This window comes from Ctenopharyngodon idella, chromosome 16, assembly GCF_019924925.1.
Source record: "Ctenopharyngodon idella isolate HZGC_01 chromosome 16, HZGC01, whole genome shotgun sequence".
Classification (NCBI taxonomy): Eukaryota; Metazoa; Chordata; class Actinopteri; order Cypriniformes; family Xenocyprididae; genus Ctenopharyngodon; species Ctenopharyngodon idella.
Window position 1 is genome coordinate 6,346,544 of NC_067235.1, and position 23,276 is coordinate 6,369,819.

Here is a 23,276-nt window from a genome sequence, read left to right on the forward strand (position 1 = left end):
ATTTTCTATAGGCGTTACACGTAATAACAAATGCAATATCAATGTGCAATTACAAGTAGCCCTATGTACATATTTACATGTAGTTTATTAATACTCTTGTGTGGTTATGCAAATACACTGTAGCCTAATGTACGACCAAACCCTCTTCAGCCATGGTGGGAATTTTTTTAAGAAATGACAAATGAAGTGGCATCATGTCATCCGTCAGCATCTGAAATAAATCAAAAAGAAAGAAAAATGCAATAGATAAACGACAGAAACGCGACGATGAGAACGCACGGGCTGCTTTCTGTGCGGGTTTTGTTCCGGAATTGCATTTCACAACGCGAGAGAGGGGGCGGAGATGGAATATTTAGATGAGCTGTGATTGACAGCTCCTGTTTCTCCAATGCTCTCAGAAACTCGCCTGCTCCTTCCAGCAACTCTTCACTCTCCACTCCCGAGCACTACAAACAAACGGACGCTAGGGGATCTTCATGACGGCACTCTGCTGATCGCTCCTCTTTTGCGCTTTTATTTATTTTCTTTTATTAGTTTATCCCTGCGCTCGGCGGTTAAATGCGCTGATTCTATCGATCAGCCCGTTTTCTGCCTTTCCTCTACTGGAGAGAAACTATAATAATGTCCTATCCTCAGGGTTACCTCTACCAGCCCCCGGGCTCTCTGGCGCTGTACTCCTGTCCGCTGGCCGCCCCGAGGAGTGAGGAGCTGGCCCGGTCCTCGTCCGGTTCAGCGTTCAGCCCGTACCCCGGATCAGCTGCATTCACAGCCACGGCCAACGGATTCTCCAGCCCTCTGCCCTACTCAACAGATCCGGCCACGGGATTCCCGTCCTACATGGTAAACAGCCCTGTTGTGGATGTAGAGCCGTCGCCATTCACAAGTCATTGTTCTTGATAGGAATGCATGAATATTGCATGATAGCACGGTTATAGTTTTGGTTGTGGGTTCGGGAGTTGCATGAATGCGCGCGCGCGCGCGCGCGTGTGTGTGTGTGTGTGTGTTTCAAAGGGAAGCTCGTGCAGGTCATGAATACAAATGCCGCACGGCTCGGTGTTACTCGGGTGCAAAATACAGCTGGCCACAATTTAAAAGTTATTATAAAGTCACGAATAAAATGTACAGCCGTAAATGCGTGCTTATTTAAAAGAAACAATAACAGCGTGTCTAAATATTTCTTTCTTAGAATACCTTCAGGCCCACTTTTACACTGTTAACAGGCCTGATCTACACCGCGTTATTTTTAGACAATAGCTGAAATTATTGGTTGCGATCTTTTAAAATTATCAGCAAGAAAAAATTTCAGAGGATAAATTTATTGAGTTGAGGTTTGGAATGATGTGCAGTTAAATAGGCGTTATTTAATCGTCAATTGATGAATTGCAATGCTAATGACATGGCACATGAAAGCGGGTAAAAACGGTCCATATCCAGTGGTTTTCTAATAGGATTTGTAATGCTGCGCTTCACTGATATGCTTCTGACACTGAAAGAGCACTGGGAAAGTCAGCCTGGTGATTATGCAAAATGGCTGCAATTACCCATTATCTGTTATCCACCCCAGTCCCATGTAATTGTGCATTCTGATAATTGCATGAAGGATTAATCATTGTTTATTGGCTTAATTATTATTACTATTATATTTTTGGTTACACTTTATAATAACATTCATTAATAACATTAACATTGTATAATGCAGTAGGCTACATATCATTAGTTGATGTGCATTCAAATGTAAGCGTTGATTATATATTGCGTTGACTAGCCTATATTTATTTTAAAATATATTTTGTTTATGAATTATGAAGTTGTAAAAAAATGTTTTACAAATAATAATAATAATAATAATAATAATAATAATAACAACAACAACAACAACAACAGATGACTGACAAAAAACATGTATGTATATATTTTTGAAGGGGTCTCCGTATGACGCGCACACTACGGGGATGGCAGGAGCCATAAGTTATCACCCGTACGGGAGTCCCGGTTACCCGTACCAGCTAAACGATCCCGCTTACCGAAAAAATGCCACGCGGGACGCGACAGCGACGTTAAAAGCGTGGCTGCAGGAACACAGGAAAAACCCTTATCCCACGAAAGGAGAAAAAATTATGCTGGCCATCATCACGAAAATGACCCTCACGCAAGTGTCCACCTGGTTCGCTAATGCCAGACGGAGACTCAAGAAGGAGAACAAAATGACATGGGCACCTCGGAATAAAAGTGAAGACGAGGATGAGGACGACGGCGATGGAGAGAGAAAAGACGAGCGCACGGATAAAAACATGGACAACAGCGAAGCGTCTGCGGAGGACGAAGGTAGGCTACTTTATTATTATTATTATTATTATTATAGGCGTATTTAATTTAAATGCATCACATTAAAAAGGACAGTGTTATAAAATGTAGCCTACTGCATGTATTGTAATGTTAAACGACTTGACATCTATATATTATAAAACTACACGTTATATAATAATTGTACATTTAAAGACCTTCACGTCGTAATGCAATTTTAAGAGTTTTCTAAGTTTTTCGAGACCGCAGTAACTCATGTCTATGTTGTTTTTGTCTACAGGCATCAGTTTGCACGTCGATGCCCTGACAGATCACTCCTGCTCAGTGGAATCGGACGGAGAGAAGGTCACGTGTAGGACCGGAGACCTGGTTTGTGATTCTGGACCTGATACCAAGGACAAATGCGACGCGAGCGATCTCGACACGGGCCGCGAGGAGAGGCAAAGAGGCCCGTCACCCAAGCCTGTGACCTCTTCCCCTCTGACTGGGGTGGAGGCCCCTCTCTTGACCCATCATCACCGAGAGGACACCCGAAACAGCAGCAACAAAACATGCCTGGACGGTCAAAACCAAACCGTCAAACCTAAACTATGGTCATTAGCCGAGATCGCCACTTCGGACCCAAAGCAGCATCAGCAGCAGCAGCAGCACTTGGGACAGAACTGTCCCCCGGGCGTTGGCCTTTTGACCTCCACGGCGCCCAGCGCGTCCCCGGCGGGAGCAGTCTACCCCGCCACCTCCATATTAGGAAGACCTCTTTATTACACCTCGCCGTTTTATAGTAATTACACAAACTATGGCAACTTCAGCCCGCTGCAGGGCCAAGGGATACTGCGCTATAATTCAGCTGGCGAGGGACTTCTGCACAAACAAAGTGGCGACCCCCTACTAAAGACTAATCCAAACCAGACTGAACAACATTTCAGGGCCTCCAATGCAGAATCCAAAAAAGGTGCGTAAAGGGTGCATATATACTGTTGATCTTCGCCAGCTTGAATTTGACATATTAACTAATTACATGGTTAACGAAATGCATATCTAATTAAGTAACTATATCAAATGCAACTAGTTGAGACACTTTTAATGTAATCGCGAACTTGATTTCCTTGGTAGTCTTGTTATTATAGAATCATTGTTGATCACGTCGGAAGTTTTCTGCAATTGCTTTAATTTTATTGTTTGAACGTGGCATTTATTTTTCTCAACTATTTATTTTTCCTCATAATCGAAAGGTAGCGTCAAGGCTACAATATACCGTAGGAAATATTTAAGCTGTCAAAACGGTGTAGTCTATTTCCCTTTACTAAAATGGGTGTGCATTTTCTACAGACCCCACCGAGGTTTTCACAGTAAGACCCCAGTCTTACCTGTCGAGTTAAAGACGAGGAAGATCTTTCAAGTAAGTCGCTAATATGAGCTTTTGAGGTCAGGTTATGTGCAGTTTTTACCACAACATTGGAATGTTTCCAGAGGCCACTTCCTCATTATTAGTCATATTGTTTTTGTCAATAATGTTCCACTGTTATGAGGAATATGAAGCCTTCCGATCTACTCATACTTCTTAAGAATATGTGTGGGTTCTACATTTTACGCATTTTTTTTTTTCTATCGAAATTCGACTGATGTAGGTTTTGTTTCCTTGGTTCACAGGTAGGTGTCACAATTGCTTTGAACAAAGCGAACAAGCCATCACCTCTCTCTCTCTCCCCAAGCTGTTTTAAACTAACATTTGCTCCTTACGCGGATCCTTTTGTGTGCCACTGTACACCCACGGACTACAGAGCACCTGCCTATATAACAATAACACGTACGATTATGGAAAAGAAAAGAAAAGAAAAGAAAAGGCACAATAGCCAGTCTGGTTTGGATGAACCTTTCATTTATTGATGAAGTACTTTTTTTTTCTCAACATATGTGACTTTTCGATGAGGAAACTTATTTCTCAGGATCCTTATAGTAGCTTCATTGCCACCGGTTACAGTATACACGCGGGGACATTATAACTTCCTATAAGACTTTATGTGCTAGAGGTGTGAAGTGTAAACGAGATCTCGGGACTGGTATAAACTTGACTAAGAGTGGAATACATTTGATATTTATTTTTGTAATGCCTATAATTTATGCAAGTTGTATTGCAATGGTAACTGAACATTGTTTTGTAAATAAATTATGATTGGTTTTTATTTAAAAAAGCCGAAGTTACACAATGTTGTTAACATGGAGACTTTTACTAATTTATATCTCTGATTGTAAATAAAATGCGCTAGTCTGCACTGGCACCATAGAGTGGACTGTTTTTGAATACTTGAAAAACTGACATTGTAATTGTATCTCATTTTTTTATATCCTTAAATAGATGATTAGTACCATCATAAATCATACGTATCGTGTTGTGGGCCTACTGTATGTCAGCAGACAAATTCAGACCTGAAATACAGATCATAAAATTACGTCAAATGATATGGCATATTTCATGTAGCGCATCATTTAGAATTTGCACAATTCAAACTCAAATTGTTACTATATATATATATATATATATATATATATATATTTTTTTTTTTTTTTTTTTTTTTTAATTGCAAAAAAGATTATTTAAAATATCTAGTGTCTCTGAATATGAAGCGTAAATGTTGAATGTGGTCTTGATGGCAGTGAATAATAGAGGCTGCTTATAATCCAGGCCTTCATCTATTTTTCAGCATGATGAATACAGGGCTGGAAAGGAAGCGTTATGAGCTCCCGGCGGGGTTTTAAGATGGTCAGTCGGGCTTCATTATAGACCGATATTGAACGATCCATAAAATCGTGTCTAAACATCTGCCAGCTCCAATGGGGCCCGCGCGCCTCTGTGATGGCAATGACGTCTCTCTTTTACTGGCCACCCCGTTAAAATTGTAAAGGCGTTAGTTAAACAGATTACTGCGGCTCATGTGTGTTAACCTCAACAACCTTTCGATACATCAATTAAAAACTATTCTGCCTAAACAATAATAATAATAATAATAATAATAATGCAATATATAGGCTAGTCATATTAATAGTATAAAATACAATAGGCTATAATAATTATAATAGTCAGAGAATCGTGGGCTATATTATAAATATAGATTTTAAAGGATTAATGATTAAATAACCATTAGGCTACTCAGTGATTTTTTTTTTTTTTTTTTTCCTTTTTTTTTTCCCTCAGTTGATTGTAATAGTTCACGCGCGTTTAATGCCCTAACACATATTACACCGCACTGAATTCAAATCAGTGCTGTGATGGATTCTGTCGCTTTTTTGGATAATATAACGCCTTATTTTGTCATTTGAAGTGTTTCGCGCTTGTACATATCGGCCTGAGCGAAAGGCTTCATTATTAGAGGTGAATTATTGAAATTCAGCCTTTAATCTCAGGTGGGATCCCGGGGGGATCGACCACTGTTGTCAAAATAGCACCACAGGCGGTTTCCATTCATACTCCCTTCAAATGTCAACATTTGTTCTCAATAAAAAGAGTTATTGTTTCTGTAAAACAGCATTTGAAAACATCAAAGAAGTTCAGCCACCTCTGTTTGATTGGGATCAGGTAAAGGTGAGGTAAAGGAGCGCAAGAAGCCTGTTATATTCGCGGCATTTTCATTAAGCAGATTGGGACGGTATTTTAGTCACCGATTTCAATTTTAAATAAGATATTTGACAACTGCAGTATAGACTTTTTTTTTTTTTTTTTTTGTCTGTTATAGTGACAAAGTTGTTCATATATATTATATAGGCTCTGTATAATATCGCGTTTACTAGTTATCTAAAACGATGATTGAATCGATCTTTTAATACAGTTAGTAAAATTTGTTAATAACAACAATAGGCTATATTCAAAACGAAAACGCTCAAAGCCCGATTCATTTGATATTTTATTAAAAAAAAAAAAAAAAAAAAAAAAATGTCTGAACGCCTTTTTCTCTCTCTGTGTGTATGTATGTGTGTGCAACACATATGCTGACCCCACATAGTTCAGTGAATCCACCTGGAGAGGGCAAGCACATTAAGACACTTTCTGAAAGCAGCCTCTAATGGTCTCCCTCTATTCTGCACCGTTTATCTTTACAACTTTAATCTACCATTAGAGTCTGGTCGTAAATAACATTTCAGGTCAGGAAAGGAGAGAAAAAGTATTAACAAATCGAGTACATGTGGGTTTAATAAGATACATCAAAGTCTCCGAAGCTCTAAAGTGAGTATTGGGTCGGTTGTTCCATAAAGGTGTCATAGAAGATGTCCTCCCATTAGACTGATCAAGGCACGAGAGAGAGTTTGTCCACACCAGACTCTAAATAAGATCATTAGAGCCGTCAGCTTACCATTCGGCCTCTAACTGACTGTGCTGTTCCTGCCAAGAGAAGCCAAATAGATCTCATCTAAACCCATCGCCTATTTGTTTTTCAAGGAAGTTGTTTTAGTATCTGTTGTTTATTGTGCGATATTTATTTGTTCATTTTATCTTCCAAAATGTTTCACGTTTAGTTGTTAATACATAGTCTCAAATCTAACACTTTTATGATTTTGTAAACTTGTCAGCATAAAGAATAAAACGTGCTTTTGGAAAGCGTTTAATGCCCTTAATGCTAAGATTTTTTTTTTTTTTTTTTTTTTTCTTCTGGGTGGATATGTATTATATGTGTGTGTTACTTTGTAGCAAAAGCATTTCCATGAATGATCAAGGAAGGTTGACTTAACCTACATAGTGGCAAAATGACAAAGAAAGCAGAGAGAGAAGAAAGCAAAATATTGGTGGAGAGTTAATGAAGGGTGTGGATGGCTCTGTAACGCGCTGTAAGATGAGGGCAGGCCTCGGGAATGCTATTTTTTAATATGTCGCTGTTTGCACTAATAAGAGAGGTAACTGAATATCTTTTAAATATTCTCTCTCACACGCTCAATAGTTTTTAAATTAAAACCTACAATATTAAAAGGTTAAAATATGGTTACAAGCACTTAAAGACAGAATCATTTCACGCAAAATGACTGCTAGATGTAGACTACTTCTTTAGCTATATGTTTCATACTAAAACGTGCCAAAAAACGATATCCGTACATACACATTTATATATACAATAATATAATATACCTTCGTTATTTATTGTGTATTATAGCCTATAAAAAGTGATGCACACTCCGTAATATTAAGGAATGTGATGCAATATTAGCGTCTTGCACAGGCTATACTTCCTGGTTAGTTTGTATAGCTACAACAGCTTGGACTGCGAGCATTTCACCGGTCTGACACAATCGATGTTTTTTCCACAAACAGGTAGGCTATCATATTTACTGCCGTCGTCAGATAGAATGAATCCAGTCCAATGATATGATCTTATCTCATGTGATCTTACACGTCACACATTTCTCACTGTTAACACCGGGATATAGTTGAAGAAAGATGGCCGCGTTAATGAGTATTCTCACACGAACGAAGGCAAACACATTAGCGTCAAATGAACTGGGGCTAAAGTTTAAAATAAGCACACAGTTCCCGCCAGTTTTCTTTCCCATCTGTGCCTCTCATTGCGTCGCACATTACATTTCGGTCATGCCTCGCAGACAAACACAATATCCCTAAAGAGCCGCGTGTGCGCGTGGGAATGTTGCAGACAGCGGCCATTAGGCCACTAAATGAAGTTGCACCAATATCGGTACTAATTAAAATTCTGTTTAGCAGGTCCCGGATGGAATGCAAATGGGCTAGTTGGCCTTAACTCGCGGTTCGTCGACTAAAGAGCAAGATGGGGGCAGCCGGAGCGCTTTTTCACGTTTTAGAGGGCCGTGTTCAGCTGATAGCATCTGCTCTAGCCTAGCTCGGGGTCAGGCCAGAGCTTGCCACTAAGTCATTAGCTCAAATTACTCTGCTAGTTTCTCTCAAGTTGTGCAGGGCTCAGGCACTAGATCTCCCCCGGCTGCTGCCCGGCTGCTTGTGGCTCCCTTGGAAGCCAATACTCTCCTAGGGGATCAGGGCGGCATTAACCCTCTATCCCCTCCCTCGGAGACTTCACCGATGCCCGCGCTTCCACCGGACAAATATAGCCTCCCCGAATTAATGCGACTGGAAGATCAGGATCTATCGGGTAGCATCTCGCCAGCCAAATCCCTGCAGGATTCTTGACCCTTTGAAGTTCTGTGTGAGTTTGCTTACACAGAAGTTTACACCGTTAAGTCAGGTTTCGACAAGACTCGAGGAGGTATCCTCCCATTTTTAAGTGGAAACCACAAGACCCAGAATCCCTAGTTCAGGGGTGTCAAACTCAGTTCCTGGAGGGCCACAGCCTTGCAGAGTTTAGCTTTAGCCCAATTAAACACACCTGATCCAGCTAATCAAGTCCTTCAGGCTTATTTGAAAACTACAGGTACAGGAAAACAGCAGGGTTGGAACTAAACTCTGTAGAGCTCTAGTTTGATACCCCTGCCATAGGTCCACCTGCCGGATCTTTATGATATCCAAGGCTTGGGGGAAACTAGATGGAATGGTCCTTTCTCACATATATTTCCATGAGACTTGAATGTGGCACACACTCCTTTGGTTGAAGGAAAGTTGTAGATCTCGATTTTCCCACATTCTCTAATCATCTTTCTTCACCCTCCACCCTTTCTATGTAATTACTCACTGAAGGTTATTGCTGCAGGATGCTAACTAATTGATGTGTATGTGTGTGTTAAAATGAAGCAATAAGTCAAAACTAGTTTTGCTTCAGGACTTCAACTGACCCAACACATAACCAAGAGTTTTTAGCATACAAAAGTAACAAAATGTTCTTTTAAATTCATTAAAAATATAATTTACTCCTGGCAAGATGGGCTTTTAATAAAACATGGCTGTCTATGCTGTAAAAAGGCAGGAAAAAAAAAAATCTTTTGTCAAAAATCTTCAACACCTAATAATGCACTTTTGATTTTGGTGGCGTCTGTTGATCCAACTGTCCGTGGGCAGAAATACAAAAATGCAGAAGTTCGATCTACAGATTTAACAAAAGCCCTGGAGCTGTCAAACACCCACGGGATGATGAGAAATGTCATGTTTTGCGACATCCTGTGGACTTTTTGCTGACAAATAAACGGGAAGATCTGGTGCAAGTAACAAGGAGAAAGAGTACACATTGTTCATTTACATATACCACTGACATTAATGTTATCTGAGCTTATCCTTTAATTCATACGTAAACTGCATTAGCCCAATAACACGCAAATGTATTAACACAAGTACAGGAAAATTGACATTGGATTGTTAGAAATGCATAAACAGCAGCAGACAGAAACAAACATTGGGCTAATATTTTATAAAGCTTGTCTAAGGTTGTGTGTTTCATGCTCTCGGAAGCAATAATTCACAACACACTGTGGTCGACTCAAACCCTGTTTATTTGTGTTGCAAGTGAACTCATTTTTAGTCTGGATCATATTTTCTTGCATAGTGTTTGTGGTTTTAAAGGCGTGTCACAACCCGTCCAACTTGTTACAGTTTTGTAATGTTATACCAACTAACAATACATGATTATATGGTTAGGATGATTTTATTTTTTGTTGAGAAATAGGCCTACTACATAAGCAATGAGAAGTGATGCATTTTAAGGATTTTTTCCATGGGTAAGGGGTACCATCATTATCATGAATTCATTTGACTGTTGAATGGTGCAACTGACCACTCAGAATCAAGTATTCCAGAGATTTGTTTAATAATATCTTGTTATACACTGGGATGGCACCTTTTAAGAAAGTCCTAATATGTACAATTTTGGTACCAATATGTACCTTTGACATACTAAAATGCACTCTTTAGGTACAAAGGTGTACATTTTGAAAGATTACCGCCTCAGGGACAGTTTTTTTCCTTGTTTTTTTTTTTTTCTTTTTTTCTGAGAGTGTACAGACTCACTTCCACATGCATAGAAACACCATAAATCTAACAAACAAATGACCCTCACATACATGGTGTTTGTGGACAAGTCAGATCAAAGGGAAAAACCGTAAAACGTTCTGTACACTTTTGTAGCTTGCAAATCTTTGTTAGATAAAACCTTTCCGTTAAAGACCTTCTTCATGCATTTTGAGATCAACACCATAAATGAACCTTTGAATGTTCCAGTAAAACCGGTAGCCACAGTCATCATATCACACTGCCATGTCTGTGCATCATTTCCTGATGGTGCAGGGGAGCTTTCACAAAGCAGATTGACACGTGAGGAGAATCATCTGACCTCAGAGATGGTGCTGCTGTGTCGTGTCTCCAACAGTTGCTCTGCGGCCCCAGCTGTGGCATCTGGCCTTCAGACAGAGACACAGAGAGATCAGCAGGTGGATGAGCACAATCAAACGACATGCTTTCTCTTTCAATTCTGTTGTGAGGAATTTAAAACGAGCATGACAGAGCTTCATACCTTTTCCTCCCGCGTCCTCCCTCGAGTTGCGTTTGCCAGATTTTCTTGTTAAATGCTATCTGTCAGGTTTATCAGCTAATTAGCAGCGGCTGCCTTTAAAGCGCTTCTCTGTCTTTCCCCTGCCTGTCGTCTTTTTTTGAAGAGAGTTTATTAGAGTGTTCGGAACAATGTCTAGGGAAAGCCAAGGCACAGGAGCAACTCTCAGAGCTCTTTAATGTGACGCAGAATCAACATCCGCTGTTGTGAAGCAAGACTACAAAATCATCACCTGGAGAAGCCAACTGCATTTCGATTCATGTTTCTCAAACTCAACAACAAGTGAGAAAGAACAGCAATGAAGAGATTTCATTTGTTTCTGAAATGAAAACTCTAAAATATAGATATATAGAAAAATAGAAGGACTAAAGGACTAAAGTAATATGCTTTGGAACTATATTCATTGTGAAAAATGCTACAGAAATGCATTTTAATTTGATTTAAAGTTATTTATTTTAACCGGTGCCACAGTGGTTGTTTATACTGTATTCTATAAATATGCTGTATAATGACATTAATTGTGAAAAATTTACATGTAACACACATATACATAGTCTAACAATTTTAACTATATATATATATATATATATATATATAGTTAAAATTGACGATTAAGGTTTTTAAAAATGTAAAAAAAAAAAACCTTTTAATTAACCTTATTAACCTAATTAATTTATGTGTTTTTTATAATCAATTAACACTGTTTTTGTCCTTTTTTTTTATAAGACAGACCAAATTTGTTACCAAAAAGTCATTTGGTTTAACCAAAAATTTGGTTTTACCAAATTACACTTTTGGTTATACCGAATGATAATATTTTCGAATGATGTTAACAGGCTGATATCTAGCTAGCTAGCAAGTTAGCTTGCTAGCTAGCTAGCAAAAGGACAATCTACCATTTTATATTTAGTACAAGTTTTTAAAATATTACAACATTTTCCATGTTTCATAGCGGTTGTACCGAATGACCTGATGTTTCGGGACATGTGTAAGAGCAAGTGAAAACATGAATTTTTCAAATAGTTAAAAGAGAGTTACTTTGCTTCACAACCATGTGGTCCTTTGCAGGTGTCTGAATGATGTCACATCCTGTCACATGATACTGACTGCATGACTTGATCCAAAAATGGTCCCTTTATATTGGTTACTTCGAATGACATCAATGAAATTCATTTTTCTTGACATTCTTTCTCATAACAAAGCAACGACTTCTACACATAATTTTAATACTATTTTGCACTATGCTGATATATGATCACATAAAAATCATGCCAGAATAAAAAATATACATTTATTACATTTTAAGATGTTTTAATCACAAATGAAATGGCTCTGTTGGCCTTTGGACGGTTAAACCGAATGACCTTTTGACATTTCAAAATCTAGTTGTACTACTTTACATACTTTGGATGTCATATCTTTGTTTTTTATTATTATTAAGGCCTTTGGACAAAAAATGATGTGTCACGTCATTGACCCATATATTAGCCTTTTCTTACACAGCAGAAATGGGATTTTGCTTTCATATTTTAGGGGATCATCATATTTGGATGCAATTGTAGCATAAAAAAGTAACTAAGCTAAGTAACTGTTAAAAGCGTTTTTCTCCATATGTGACAAAGCTAATTTGCACAACAATAAACGAGTTGTTTTAGGTGAGTCTTAGCATGACTGACAACTCGCCAAACAAAAACTGTGGGCAGACCTCTTGACATTTCAGAAAACGAAGAAAACACGAAGAGACATTGATCTTCTGTCCTTGTGAGCATCTATTTATACTTTGGTTGAGGTCAATTTGAAGACAAACGGCATGTGGTGAGTTGTCATAAAGATTGAGAAGTGGAGTGCCAACAACTGCAGCCAGCCGAGCTTCTGCCTGTGTGAAAATATGTGTAACTGGTAGGTTTGAAATAGTATACGGCCAAAATGCTTCCTCAACATGGTTTGGGGCTCTGTATTTTCTCTCATTATTTAGCATATTTCAGCAGTGGAAATGTCAAGAGTTCAGCCTCAGCTCTTTTCCTCAGAAACCCTCTAAAGCTGATATAATTCAATGCCGAGAAGCTTAAAACAGCTGAAAAGTATGAAAAGTAGTGTTTACTTTGGTCTGTTGCAGTTGGCCGTGCGGCCGTGCTTACACACGCTACATAAATCAGCACTTTCTCGTTTCTTATTGTCTGAGAGTTCTCGTGACGATTATTCTCAATTACTTTCGACGTGTCTGTGAAAAAAGTATCAAGAGACTGTATTTAAGTATGTTATTAAGTTATCCAAAATGAAAAGTGATTAGAGAGTGCAACCAAAGTACAAGATACAAGGAGGCAAATGATTCTCTTGATAGGATTATAAAACGATGAACCACTTCAAAAAGGTTAATCTGCATATCTCATTAAGGATACACTAGTTTTAAGTCCACTAATAACAATAATGGTGTTGAAAAATGTGCAGATTAATTCCCTGCGAAGCACTCCACTTTTGTACAGAAAAACGAGAGTTATTAACCAAGGATCTTTCATGAATTACTTTTTTCTTAAGTACATTTAAAAGCACGATTAATTGCCACAGATGCGAGGACGAAAGCAGCTGCTGTGTTGCCTTTGTAATGTATTATGGGAAGAAATAAAAATGTATCTCCAGGGGTAGTCACAGGCTGCTCTTTTCTTTGTTTGTTTGTCAAATTTTCATATTTTCACAGTGCAGCCATGCAATAAACTTTCAACTGTGCTTTTGATAAGTAACATAAAAAGGAGTGATAGAAAAGAAAAGAATACTCACTGCTTGCTGTAGATTTCCAGAGGTCTGGGATCAGATTCACATCAACACATTGTAACAAAGCCCCACACATATTCACACAAACATACATGCATATCAGTCCACACTCAAGCCTAGAGCAGCACAGCGACAACAACTGTGTTCAGCACAGCAAACACCCATATTTATCTTACTATATCTGCAGTACACACTGTTTACACATAAATGCAATGCAATTCACTTTCTTCACTCACTTGATCGGACTGCTAATATCTTTTTGATGAAATCTGAGCTTTCGGTCCCTTCATTGACAGTCTACGCAACCACCACTTTGACGCTTCAAAAAGTTAATAAAGAAATCGTAAAACTAATCCATGTGAACTCGATCGCTTTATATGATGAACAGATTTAACTTAGGCTTTTATTCACATATAAACATTGATCAGCAAACATACACAGAAGCTCAACCAAACCTGCTTGACACGTGAGAACAAACCTCTTGGGGAAGCTCAAACATGCTGCGTAAGACACAATAATGAACCTCATTGGTTCTTGCAGAAGCTCAAACATGCTGCGTAACACATGAGAATGAACCTCATTGGTTCTCACATGTCAAGCGATGAACGAAAGTCTTATTACGCGTTTGGAATGACATGAGGGTGAGTAAATGATGACAGAATTTTCAATTTTGGGTGAATTAAACCTTTAAAATTAAACAACACATGAACAAAGACTGCATTGTTTGAAATGATTGTCTGATTTAAGAACTGTTTTCTCAAAAGACTGATGATACAGTAGCTGTTTGTGTCTTTTCATCTACTTCATCACATTGGAAGGAGAGCAGAAGTTAAATATTGTCCTCACCATATTGATGTTTATGTAAGGAAATGGTTAGGTAAGGGATATCAATGGCACTGTTTTCATTTTAGAGGCCCAAGAGGATATAAAATGGGTTTATTGGTTTATTTATGGGTTTATAATACCAAAAAGAGACATTCACACAGCTCATATGAAGGCAATCACATTTGAACACATCTTTAAGCTAGTGCAAGGACTCCAAAACATTTTTGTCAGCCGAACCCCCATGAGTTAAAACATTTACTTGAAGAATTCCTGAGATTTTAAGATAATATTTCAAAAATGTAACAACACATTTGCAAGTTCATAGTTGTCTTATTGGTCACATGACAATTGATCACATGACAAGCAGGTAATCAAATAAAATATTTGAATTAAGTTATGAAAACATTTTTGAAAGTTTTAATGTTTTAAAAACATTTTGGTCTTGGTTATGTGAATCTTAAGGGAACATTTCATTTTATTATTTTGCAGACATTATGGGAACGTTATTTTTGAATGTTCTCTGAACATTCTGAAACAATTAGTAACATTTAAAAAATGTTAAATTAAACTGTTCCATGTACAATGCCTTTGTGCTAACATTTTGAGAATATTATTAAAGAGCAGATAACTTTGAATAAATGTTCTATTAAAGTTACCTTAAGAACATTTGTTCGTAACTTTGAGAGAACCTTGCCAGAATGTAGGCCAAAGTTCTGAGAACATTCCCTGTTAGCTGGGGTGTTTGTGTAAGTTGACACAATTATTTTTTAGCAGATATTTGTGTAACGGAGGCAAGCTAGTAAGAGCTTTGTGTGTAAACCTCACTCTCCTGGCCTTGAGAGGCTGATGCTAGAGACTGCAGTCTTTGACGTCCTTGTTAGCGCACCCGCCTCCCATGCCGGAAACGCTGGTTCGAATCCTGCCCGGAGCAGATTGAGTAGGACCGGTTATGTTTGGTGCCGTGACCCGGATGGGAGTGAGGTTTAGGTCGGTGAGTGTAACGGAAGCAAGCTAGTAAAAGCGGTTTGTGTAAACCTCATTCCCCTGGCCTCGAGAGGTGCGCTAGAGGCTGCGATCTTTGGCATCCTTGTTATACGGTGCCCGCCTCCTATGCTGGTTCGAATCCCGGCTATGTGTGTGTGTTACCAGTTCCATTTGGTGCCATGGCCCGCATGGAAGTGAGGTTTAGGGGGGGTAAGTATAACATAAGTAAGCTAGTAAGAGCTGTGTGTGTAAACCTCACTCCCCTGGCCTTGAGAGGCGCAGTAGCGACTGACACTAAAAGGCTGCAGTCTTTGTCATACTTGTTAGTGCGCCCGCCTCCTATGCCAGAGACGCCGGTTCGAATCTCGCTCGGAGCAGGTCGAATAGGACCAGTTACATTTGGGGCCATGACCCGGATGGGAATGAGGTTTAGGGGGGTGAGTATTATGGAAGCAAGCTAGTAAGAGCTGTTTGTGTAAACCTCACTCCCCTGGCCTCAAGAGGTGCGCTAGCGACTGACGCTACAGGCTATGGTCTTTGGCGTCCTTGTTAGCGTGTTCGCCTCCCATGCTGGAGACGCCGGTTTGAATCCCGCTCAGAGTGGGTTGAGTTACATATGTATGAAAAATGTACAGATTTCCTGTAAAAATCAGCCCAAAAGACAAATGTTTTCCTGAATCAAAACGTTCCTTCACCCTGAAAGCTTTTTTTGATGTGTCACACCTGCTCCGGGTGTGTGTTCACGGTGTGTGTGTGTTCAATACTCACTACTGCGTGTGCGCTTGGGTGGGTGAAATGCAGAGCACAAATTCCAAGTATGGGACACCATACTTGGCTACATGTCACTTCACTTTTTCACTTTAAATGTCTGGTTTAAACAGGAAAACTGTCATGACGCAAAACCACACTTGTCAGGCCATTTCATGGGGTCTTTGAAGGTCATAATGAAAAAAGTGCAAGAATCTTTCATTTTTATGTGTAAATTTTTTGGTTAAGAAAAGTATTTTCCCCAGAAGTATTTCATGTAGTGACAAGCAACAGAACCATACAACTGAGATTCCTGCCTGAGGTTAATACAGCAGCATATTTGTCCATCTCTGTCCCTGCCCAGTCCCACAAATGAAAAGGCAACCCTCTCATGTTGAGATTCCCCTGTACCCTCCTCCTCTTCTATAAATAAGGTTCCTCCCCATTTGCGGCCTGAGAGAGGGTGTTTATCGTGGCATCTTTCTGAGCGGAGCATGCCTTTCTAGATCATCAGCACTCAGCCAAGTCACACAGGAATATTAGTCTTTTCTCATCTAATCAGTCCATCCTTACGCCCCAAGATTTCAATTCATTAGAAGCACTCAGCGATTCAAGCCAGCTGTTTCCTGCCGCTTGGCTGAGAACGAGGTGAAGAAAGACAGGCAACCCAATCCACGGCATCGGCCTTGGCTGTGCTCTATGCAGAGCGCTTTAAAGCTTTCTATTAGAGCTGTAATGTTGGGCTGCTGTGTACACTAATTCAATCAGGTTGATACAGACCCACGCGTCTGCGGGACTCACACTTTTCACTTCAGCTCTGACACGGACGGGCCAGAAGAAAGGAGGGATGAGTCTGCTTTTTCTTTTCAAAATGATAAGTTGCAGCGGCCGTCTGCGTGAGGAATGCGCAGACACATTAAGCTGGATATCAGAGCAGGGAGATTACGAGATGTATTGTGTCTGATTTGGACAGAAGTGTTCCACTCTCAAAGGGAGGAGGGGAAGTACTTTAAGGGGATCGAGAAGCAACCATATATCTGCATGTGCTTGCTGAGCATGCCTGATAAAATATTGACTCAGGCATAATCTGGTGAGGTCCAAATAAAGCCCGACTTGCTGATGGTGCTCCCATGTTGAGCTGCGTACCTGACAGCAGTTTCTTAATAGAAAGGACACACTGTAAGGGGAAAGAATCAGTAGAAAAATGGGTAAGATATTTTCCATTGGTTGGCATGAAACGGAAGTTGCGATTGTCTTCCCTATTGTGGTGTATATCCAAGTGAAACGGCTTCTCGAACAAGAAAAATTGTAGGGCAGGACTTGATTTTGTCAACGGGGAATTGATTTAGATGGTTGTGGTTTGCTATTGGTCGATCTCATATGAGTGACAGGTTGTCCCGCCTTTGTTTCAGTAAAGACGTATTTAGAGAAGAGATGTTGCTGCAAGAGGGAAAATAAAATAAAATAAAAATAAAATAAAAAATATGATGTGCCCAAATAAATCATTTATAATAAATACTCCAAAACAAGAATTGTCAATTTTAATTCCATGATGACTTTTAAGTTTACTATACTTTTTTACTTTTTTAAGTTTACAGACATTTCCTTTAACTGTAAAACACAACATACGTCACTTAAAATATGGGAAAACACCTGTGAAAAATCAATATGCAAAATTCTTTCATATTAACACAGTACATTGTGCCCTATTTTTGCTGACTTTTCTTTGAGTGTCAGACACTCTTTCTCTCGTGTTGAAAGAACAGGAAAGCTTTCCCTCTTGAAATCCCTGAATCCGTCGCCACTCAACTATTTCCGCACTCGTTGTGCATTTAGAGCAAAAATACAGGAAAGAGTCCAAGAGGTGTAAATGAGAGCAGCAGGTGCGGAAGTGCCTTCAATACACCTCGGGGCTCAAAGCGTACTATTCAAATAATGCAGGCCTGTGTTTTCCACCCATTCTCAGATGTGTGCACTGTTGTATTGTATCCATACTCGACATACAACTGAAAAGTCTTCGAGAGGTCAAGCGCTTTTCACAGTACACATCATATCATTCCCAAGCAGCTTTACAGAAAGTGGTATTGTTATGTCTAAAATGCCTTAGTGCTTTAAATTGAGCAAGTTTTACGGCTGGTTGATATATTTGGTCCCACTTTATATTAAGTGGCCTTAACTACTATGTACTTACATTTAAATTAATCATTTGATACAATGCGCTTATTGTGTACATACATGTTTTTACATTGTACTTTTTTTTTTTTTTTTAAATACCTGCATGTAATTACATCTGTAATTAATTTCTGCAAATACATTTATAATTACACTGTTGATCCTTCCCTTACACCTTAACCCACCTTTAAACCTACCCATACCACCAAACCTGTCCCTTACCCTTACCCTCAATAGCAGCAAAAGTGTTTTGCAATACAATATGAACACAATAAGTACATTGTACTTATTTGTTTGATGTAAGTACATAGTAGTCAAGGCCACCGAATATAAAGTGGGACCATATATTTTATTTATAGTGTTGTCTAGCTAGCACATATTTGAGTTTTGTTAATCAATGTTTCATCCACCAATTGCCTGGATTTAATAAATAAGAAGCAAATACAGCAGACAATATAATCATGGGTTTAGAGAATTAAATATTGGATGGTTTTGCTCTATTAACATTTAAATACTGGTCTTTTTTGTTCTATTAAGAGACATAAATGTCAGTTGGCTTGGTTCTATTAATAGATGTAAATATTGGTTGTTTTGTTCTAAGCAAAAGTAAGGGATTCTTGAAAGTACTTAATGAAAAAATGATCGGTTCTCACAGGTGAAAAGCCTGAAAAAGTCTGGAAAGTCTTATGCTCGGACACACGCCTAAAGCATTTAAGGAATTTAGATAATAATCGGTTTTGTTCTAAGCGAGAGTGTACGATTCTCAAAAAGTATCAATAATAATAAATTATCTGAGTCTGATGTGAGTTTAACATTTTCCAAGTTCAGAGGTAAAGGAACCTGCTCCTTGAAGGAATAATTGTGAATGAAGATAACTGCTAGTGCTTCAAAGGCATTTAAATTACAAACATTAGTTAAATTAAAATTAAGAACACTGCATTCTGAAGTGACTGCACTTCAGGTTTCAAGGTGTGTGTGTGTGTGTGTGTGTGTGTGTGTGTGTGTGTGTTTACTTCTACTACTACTACAAGATTAATTCAACCCAAAGATTTTTCACCTCATGTACTATTTTCTTTCTTCAGCGAGCCTCATAGATATAATCACGCTTTTATGTTCTTTTATGTCGCTTTTATTGTGCTTTTTGTCTATTTTGGAATATAAATCACCATGCATCCACCATCGGTTTATGTTGAAAACCTGTGTCAAAATAATGTGGGGTCAGAACAACATGAAGGTGAGTAAAAGATGACAAAATTTACATTTTGGGTGAACTATTAAAGGTCACAGTGTCCTTAACCACTATGTACTTACATAAAAAAAATAAGCACAATGCAGTTCATATTGTATTGCAAAATGTTCTGCTATTGAGGTCAGATATGGGTAAGGTTAAAGACAGGTTTGGTAGGAAGTGTCAACATTGTAATTACAGATGTAATTACAAAAATTAATCAAAGCTGTAATTACATGAAGGTATTTTGGTTGCACTTTATTTTACAGTACGTGCACTTCCGTGTACTTACCTAAGAAAAATACTGTGTAATAAGGTAACTACATGGGTTAAGGTTAGGTTTAGGGGTAGGTTAATGGTTATTACCTAATTATTACCCAGTTATTGTATTTACTCTAATAAGTACGTAGTATGTACACAGGGAACAGGTTTGTAAAATAAAGTGCTACCAGTATATATATATATATATATATATATATATATATATTTTTTTTTTTTTAATATAAGTACAATGTAAAAACATGTATGCAATAAGTGCATTGTATCAAATGATTCATTTAAATGTTAGCACATAGTAGTTAAAGACACAATATAAAGTGGAACCCTAAACAATATTTGTTGGAAGGTTAAGGTTCAGTTGGAGTTTTAAACTCGTCCACAGCCTTCTGTAAACCCGGCAGATGAAGCAAAGCATCCATTTCCACACTTGTGTTGTACTGCCCCCTCTGTGCTATAGCTGAAAATGAAAGAACACATTCGCCTCCTTCAGAAAACGAAGTATGAATGAACTGCACAGCTGAAATGACAACACTGCACTCGGCCGTCGGCGTGTAGGATTTCACTCCTGCTCTATGTTCTGCATCACGTACGCTTCATGAAACGTTCAATTATGACAAGCTGAAGATCAAAATAAAACACTTTGGTGTCCGTGCAGACGGGCTACTACGTGTTCTCCTTCGCATGTGTATTTGCATGTCTCTTGACTCGGTGCCCTTGGCCTTGATACACCACACCTGTTTTAGTAATAAAGACACAGATTGGGGCTGCCATGGGCCCAGGGGTAACCGCACACAGGGCTGGGTGTTTCTCCCACCCTCTGACGGCAGATGTGTTTAATTATTGCTATAAACACCACTTCATGCATGCCCATTCTGCCTCACAGCACACTAAAGAAACTAAACAGATTGTATAACACAGTGTCCTATTGCTGTCTGCAAGGGATTTGGAAAATAAAACACTTCCTTTTTGACTTTCAGTCGGTTGGCAAGGGCCACACAGAATGTGGAATGTACTCCCGGGGCATGGGGTGGGAGGGGATTGTGGGAAAACTTTAATTAAAAGCTTGTCAGTACAATTTCACCTGGGCGAAATAACCCCTCCTGACTCCCGTCTGCGGCGGGACGGCTTGGGAATGCAGCTGAATCTGGGGAATGCAATACAGGCCAGACTGATTTTGTGTTTGAACTATGTCATTGATAACAGCATTCACAGCTACAGTGGGATTTGACATCAAAATCGACAATTCATTTTTTTTTTTTTCTTATTTATTATAAATGATTTATCTGTGCACGTTATTATTTTTTTTTAATTCAAGTGCCCTTGTATTTATGTGTCTTGTATTCTCTAACCAAAATAACTTCCACTCTTTCTTGCAGCGACATCTCTTCTCTTCTCTGATGATGTGTTTACTGGTACGAGGGCGGGGCAACCTGTCACTCACATGAGATCAACCAATAGCAAACCACAACCATCCAATCAATTCACATTGGACAAAATCAAGTCCCGCCCTACATTTTTTCTTGTTTGAGAAGCCATTTTACTTGGATATACATCACAATCAAGAAGAAAAAACTATCGCAACTTCCGTTTCACGACACCTTTAAAGAAGCTCTTGACTCGGGCTGTTTGCTGCTCGTGACCGCGCTCTCACCCTGTGGCTGCTCTCCAAACACATCATTTATCCTCATTCATATTTCAGTTTTGTGATCTGTATCTATTGTGGAGCTGAAATGTGAGTCTCAAAAAGCTACTACAAAAGGATTCGGTCTTCATGGCGCACACAGCCAAGTCAGGAGGGACCCACATCTATGCAAATATCAACTGTATGATGTTTTGGTGTATGGAGATGAACGCTGAGGGTGTCAGTGTGTTGGTCAAAAATATTACAATCAGAGACAGTATGGGGAGCAGGACATGGACAATAGAAAGGCTGTGTCTCATATTCTACTTTCTAGTTCTCAATAACATGGATCAGTATATTATGAACACAAATTTGGGCACTAGCAAGCTCCTCCATCCAATAATTATCAGACACTGATGGTGTGGATTCCTGTGACACAATTACATATTTGTGCAAACATTTCTGGTATTTCAGCATGTCCTTCGGATATCATGTGTGGTTTAACATGCATCTATGTTGCTGTAAAATGCAATGCCATCATATGTGCTAATCTCCTCCATTTTGGAATCTTTTATAGATGCGAAAATGGTTTATAAAACATACCAATATATAGAAAACCAAAAATATCACAAAGGGACTATGCAATCAGATGTACTGACATCTGATACAGTCACTGGTAACACTTTATTTTTTTTATTGTCCTTCTTACACACATGTAGTTATTATAGTAATTACTATAATTACATGCAACTAACCCTAAACCACACCCCAGTCCTAACCCTAAGCCTATAGTATGTACACCTGGTTAATTTTTTTTTACTCAGTACTTAAATGTATAATTACACTGTAACACAGACACCTTAAAATAAAGTGTAACCTAATCATTTGATACAGTGGACTTGTTGCATACATGCAGTAACATGTCTTTACATTGTCTTATAATACCTGCATGTAATTACATCTGCAGTTAAGTTCAGTAATTACATTTATAATTACACTGTTGACTCATCCCTTACACCCTAATTTTGGGTGACCTAATTTTCAATAATAGTTTTGATGACTAAGGAAATGAATGTTGAGTTAACCGACAGCTTCCAATAAAGATTATTTTATTTTATTATTTTATTTTATTTTAAACTGTAATAACCCTGGTCAAGACTTCCTGAACCAGCAGCAGAATCAACCACACAAGTACGCCAGACTGGAAAGCAAAAGTGTCTCTTGTCATGGACAGGAATAAAGCACGTAGTGCCACATTTAGCAGCAGAGCACACAATAGCAGTTAGCAGAGTTAAGAACAACTTTAGATAGCTTGCTATAGATAGAGAGGTGTTTCCTCAAACAATTGAGGCCTGTCACCAAGTTAAACTATAATTAGTGGTAGTTTGTAAACTTGCTTCTAACAGGTCATATTATATTAAATCAATAACCCAAATTATGTTCAGTCATGATTTAAGTCTATAAATGTTTACTCGTTCACCTACAATACCATTCAAAGGTTTGGGGTCAGTAAGACCCCAGTTTTTTTTTTTTTTTGAAGAAGAAGAAGAACATGAATACTTGCATTAAATCTATCAAAACTGCCAGTAAAGACATTTATAATCTAACAAAAGATTTCTATTTCATTTCTATTTCAAATAAATGCTGTTTTTTTTTTTTTTTTTTTTTTTTTTTTTTACTTTCTATTCATCAAATTTATTCAAGAATCTTGAAAAAAAACAAGGTTTCCACAAAAAAAGTGAAGCAGCACAAGCATTTTCAACATTAATAATAATCAGAAATGTTTATTGAGCAGCAAATCAGCACATTTAGAATGATTTCTGAAGGATCATGTGACACTGAAGACTGGAGTAATGATGCTAAAAATTCAGCTTTGATCACAGGAATAAATTACATTTTAAAA

The 23,276-nt window shown here is 38.5% G+C and overlaps 1 protein-coding gene across 4 annotated transcripts; it reads left to right on the forward strand.

Annotated features, from left to right (window-relative positions):
- Positions 1-385: 385 nt before the first annotated feature.
- On the forward strand, positions 386-23,276 carry irx2a (iroquois homeobox 2a). 4 transcript variants are annotated; one of them, XM_051866438.1, is made up of 5 exons: positions 388-840; positions 1,923-2,325; positions 2,585-3,256; positions 3,634-3,703; positions 21,129-21,216. In XM_051866438.1, the coding sequence occupies exons 1-4, from the start codon at positions 622-624 to the stop codon at positions 3,681-3,683; spliced, it is 1,344 nt and encodes a 447-aa protein (XP_051722398.1). In that variant the 5' UTR covers positions 388-621; the 3' UTR covers positions 3,684-3,703; positions 21,129-21,216. The 4 variants fall into 4 exon arrangements, with proteins under 4 accessions (XP_051722395.1, XP_051722398.1, XP_051722397.1 ...); XM_051866436.1 differs by lacking the exon at positions 21,129-21,216 and adding an exon at positions 3,955-4,588 and having other exon boundaries at positions 390-840; XM_051866435.1 differs by lacking the exon at positions 3,634-3,703 and having other exon boundaries at positions 386-840; positions 21,129-23,276.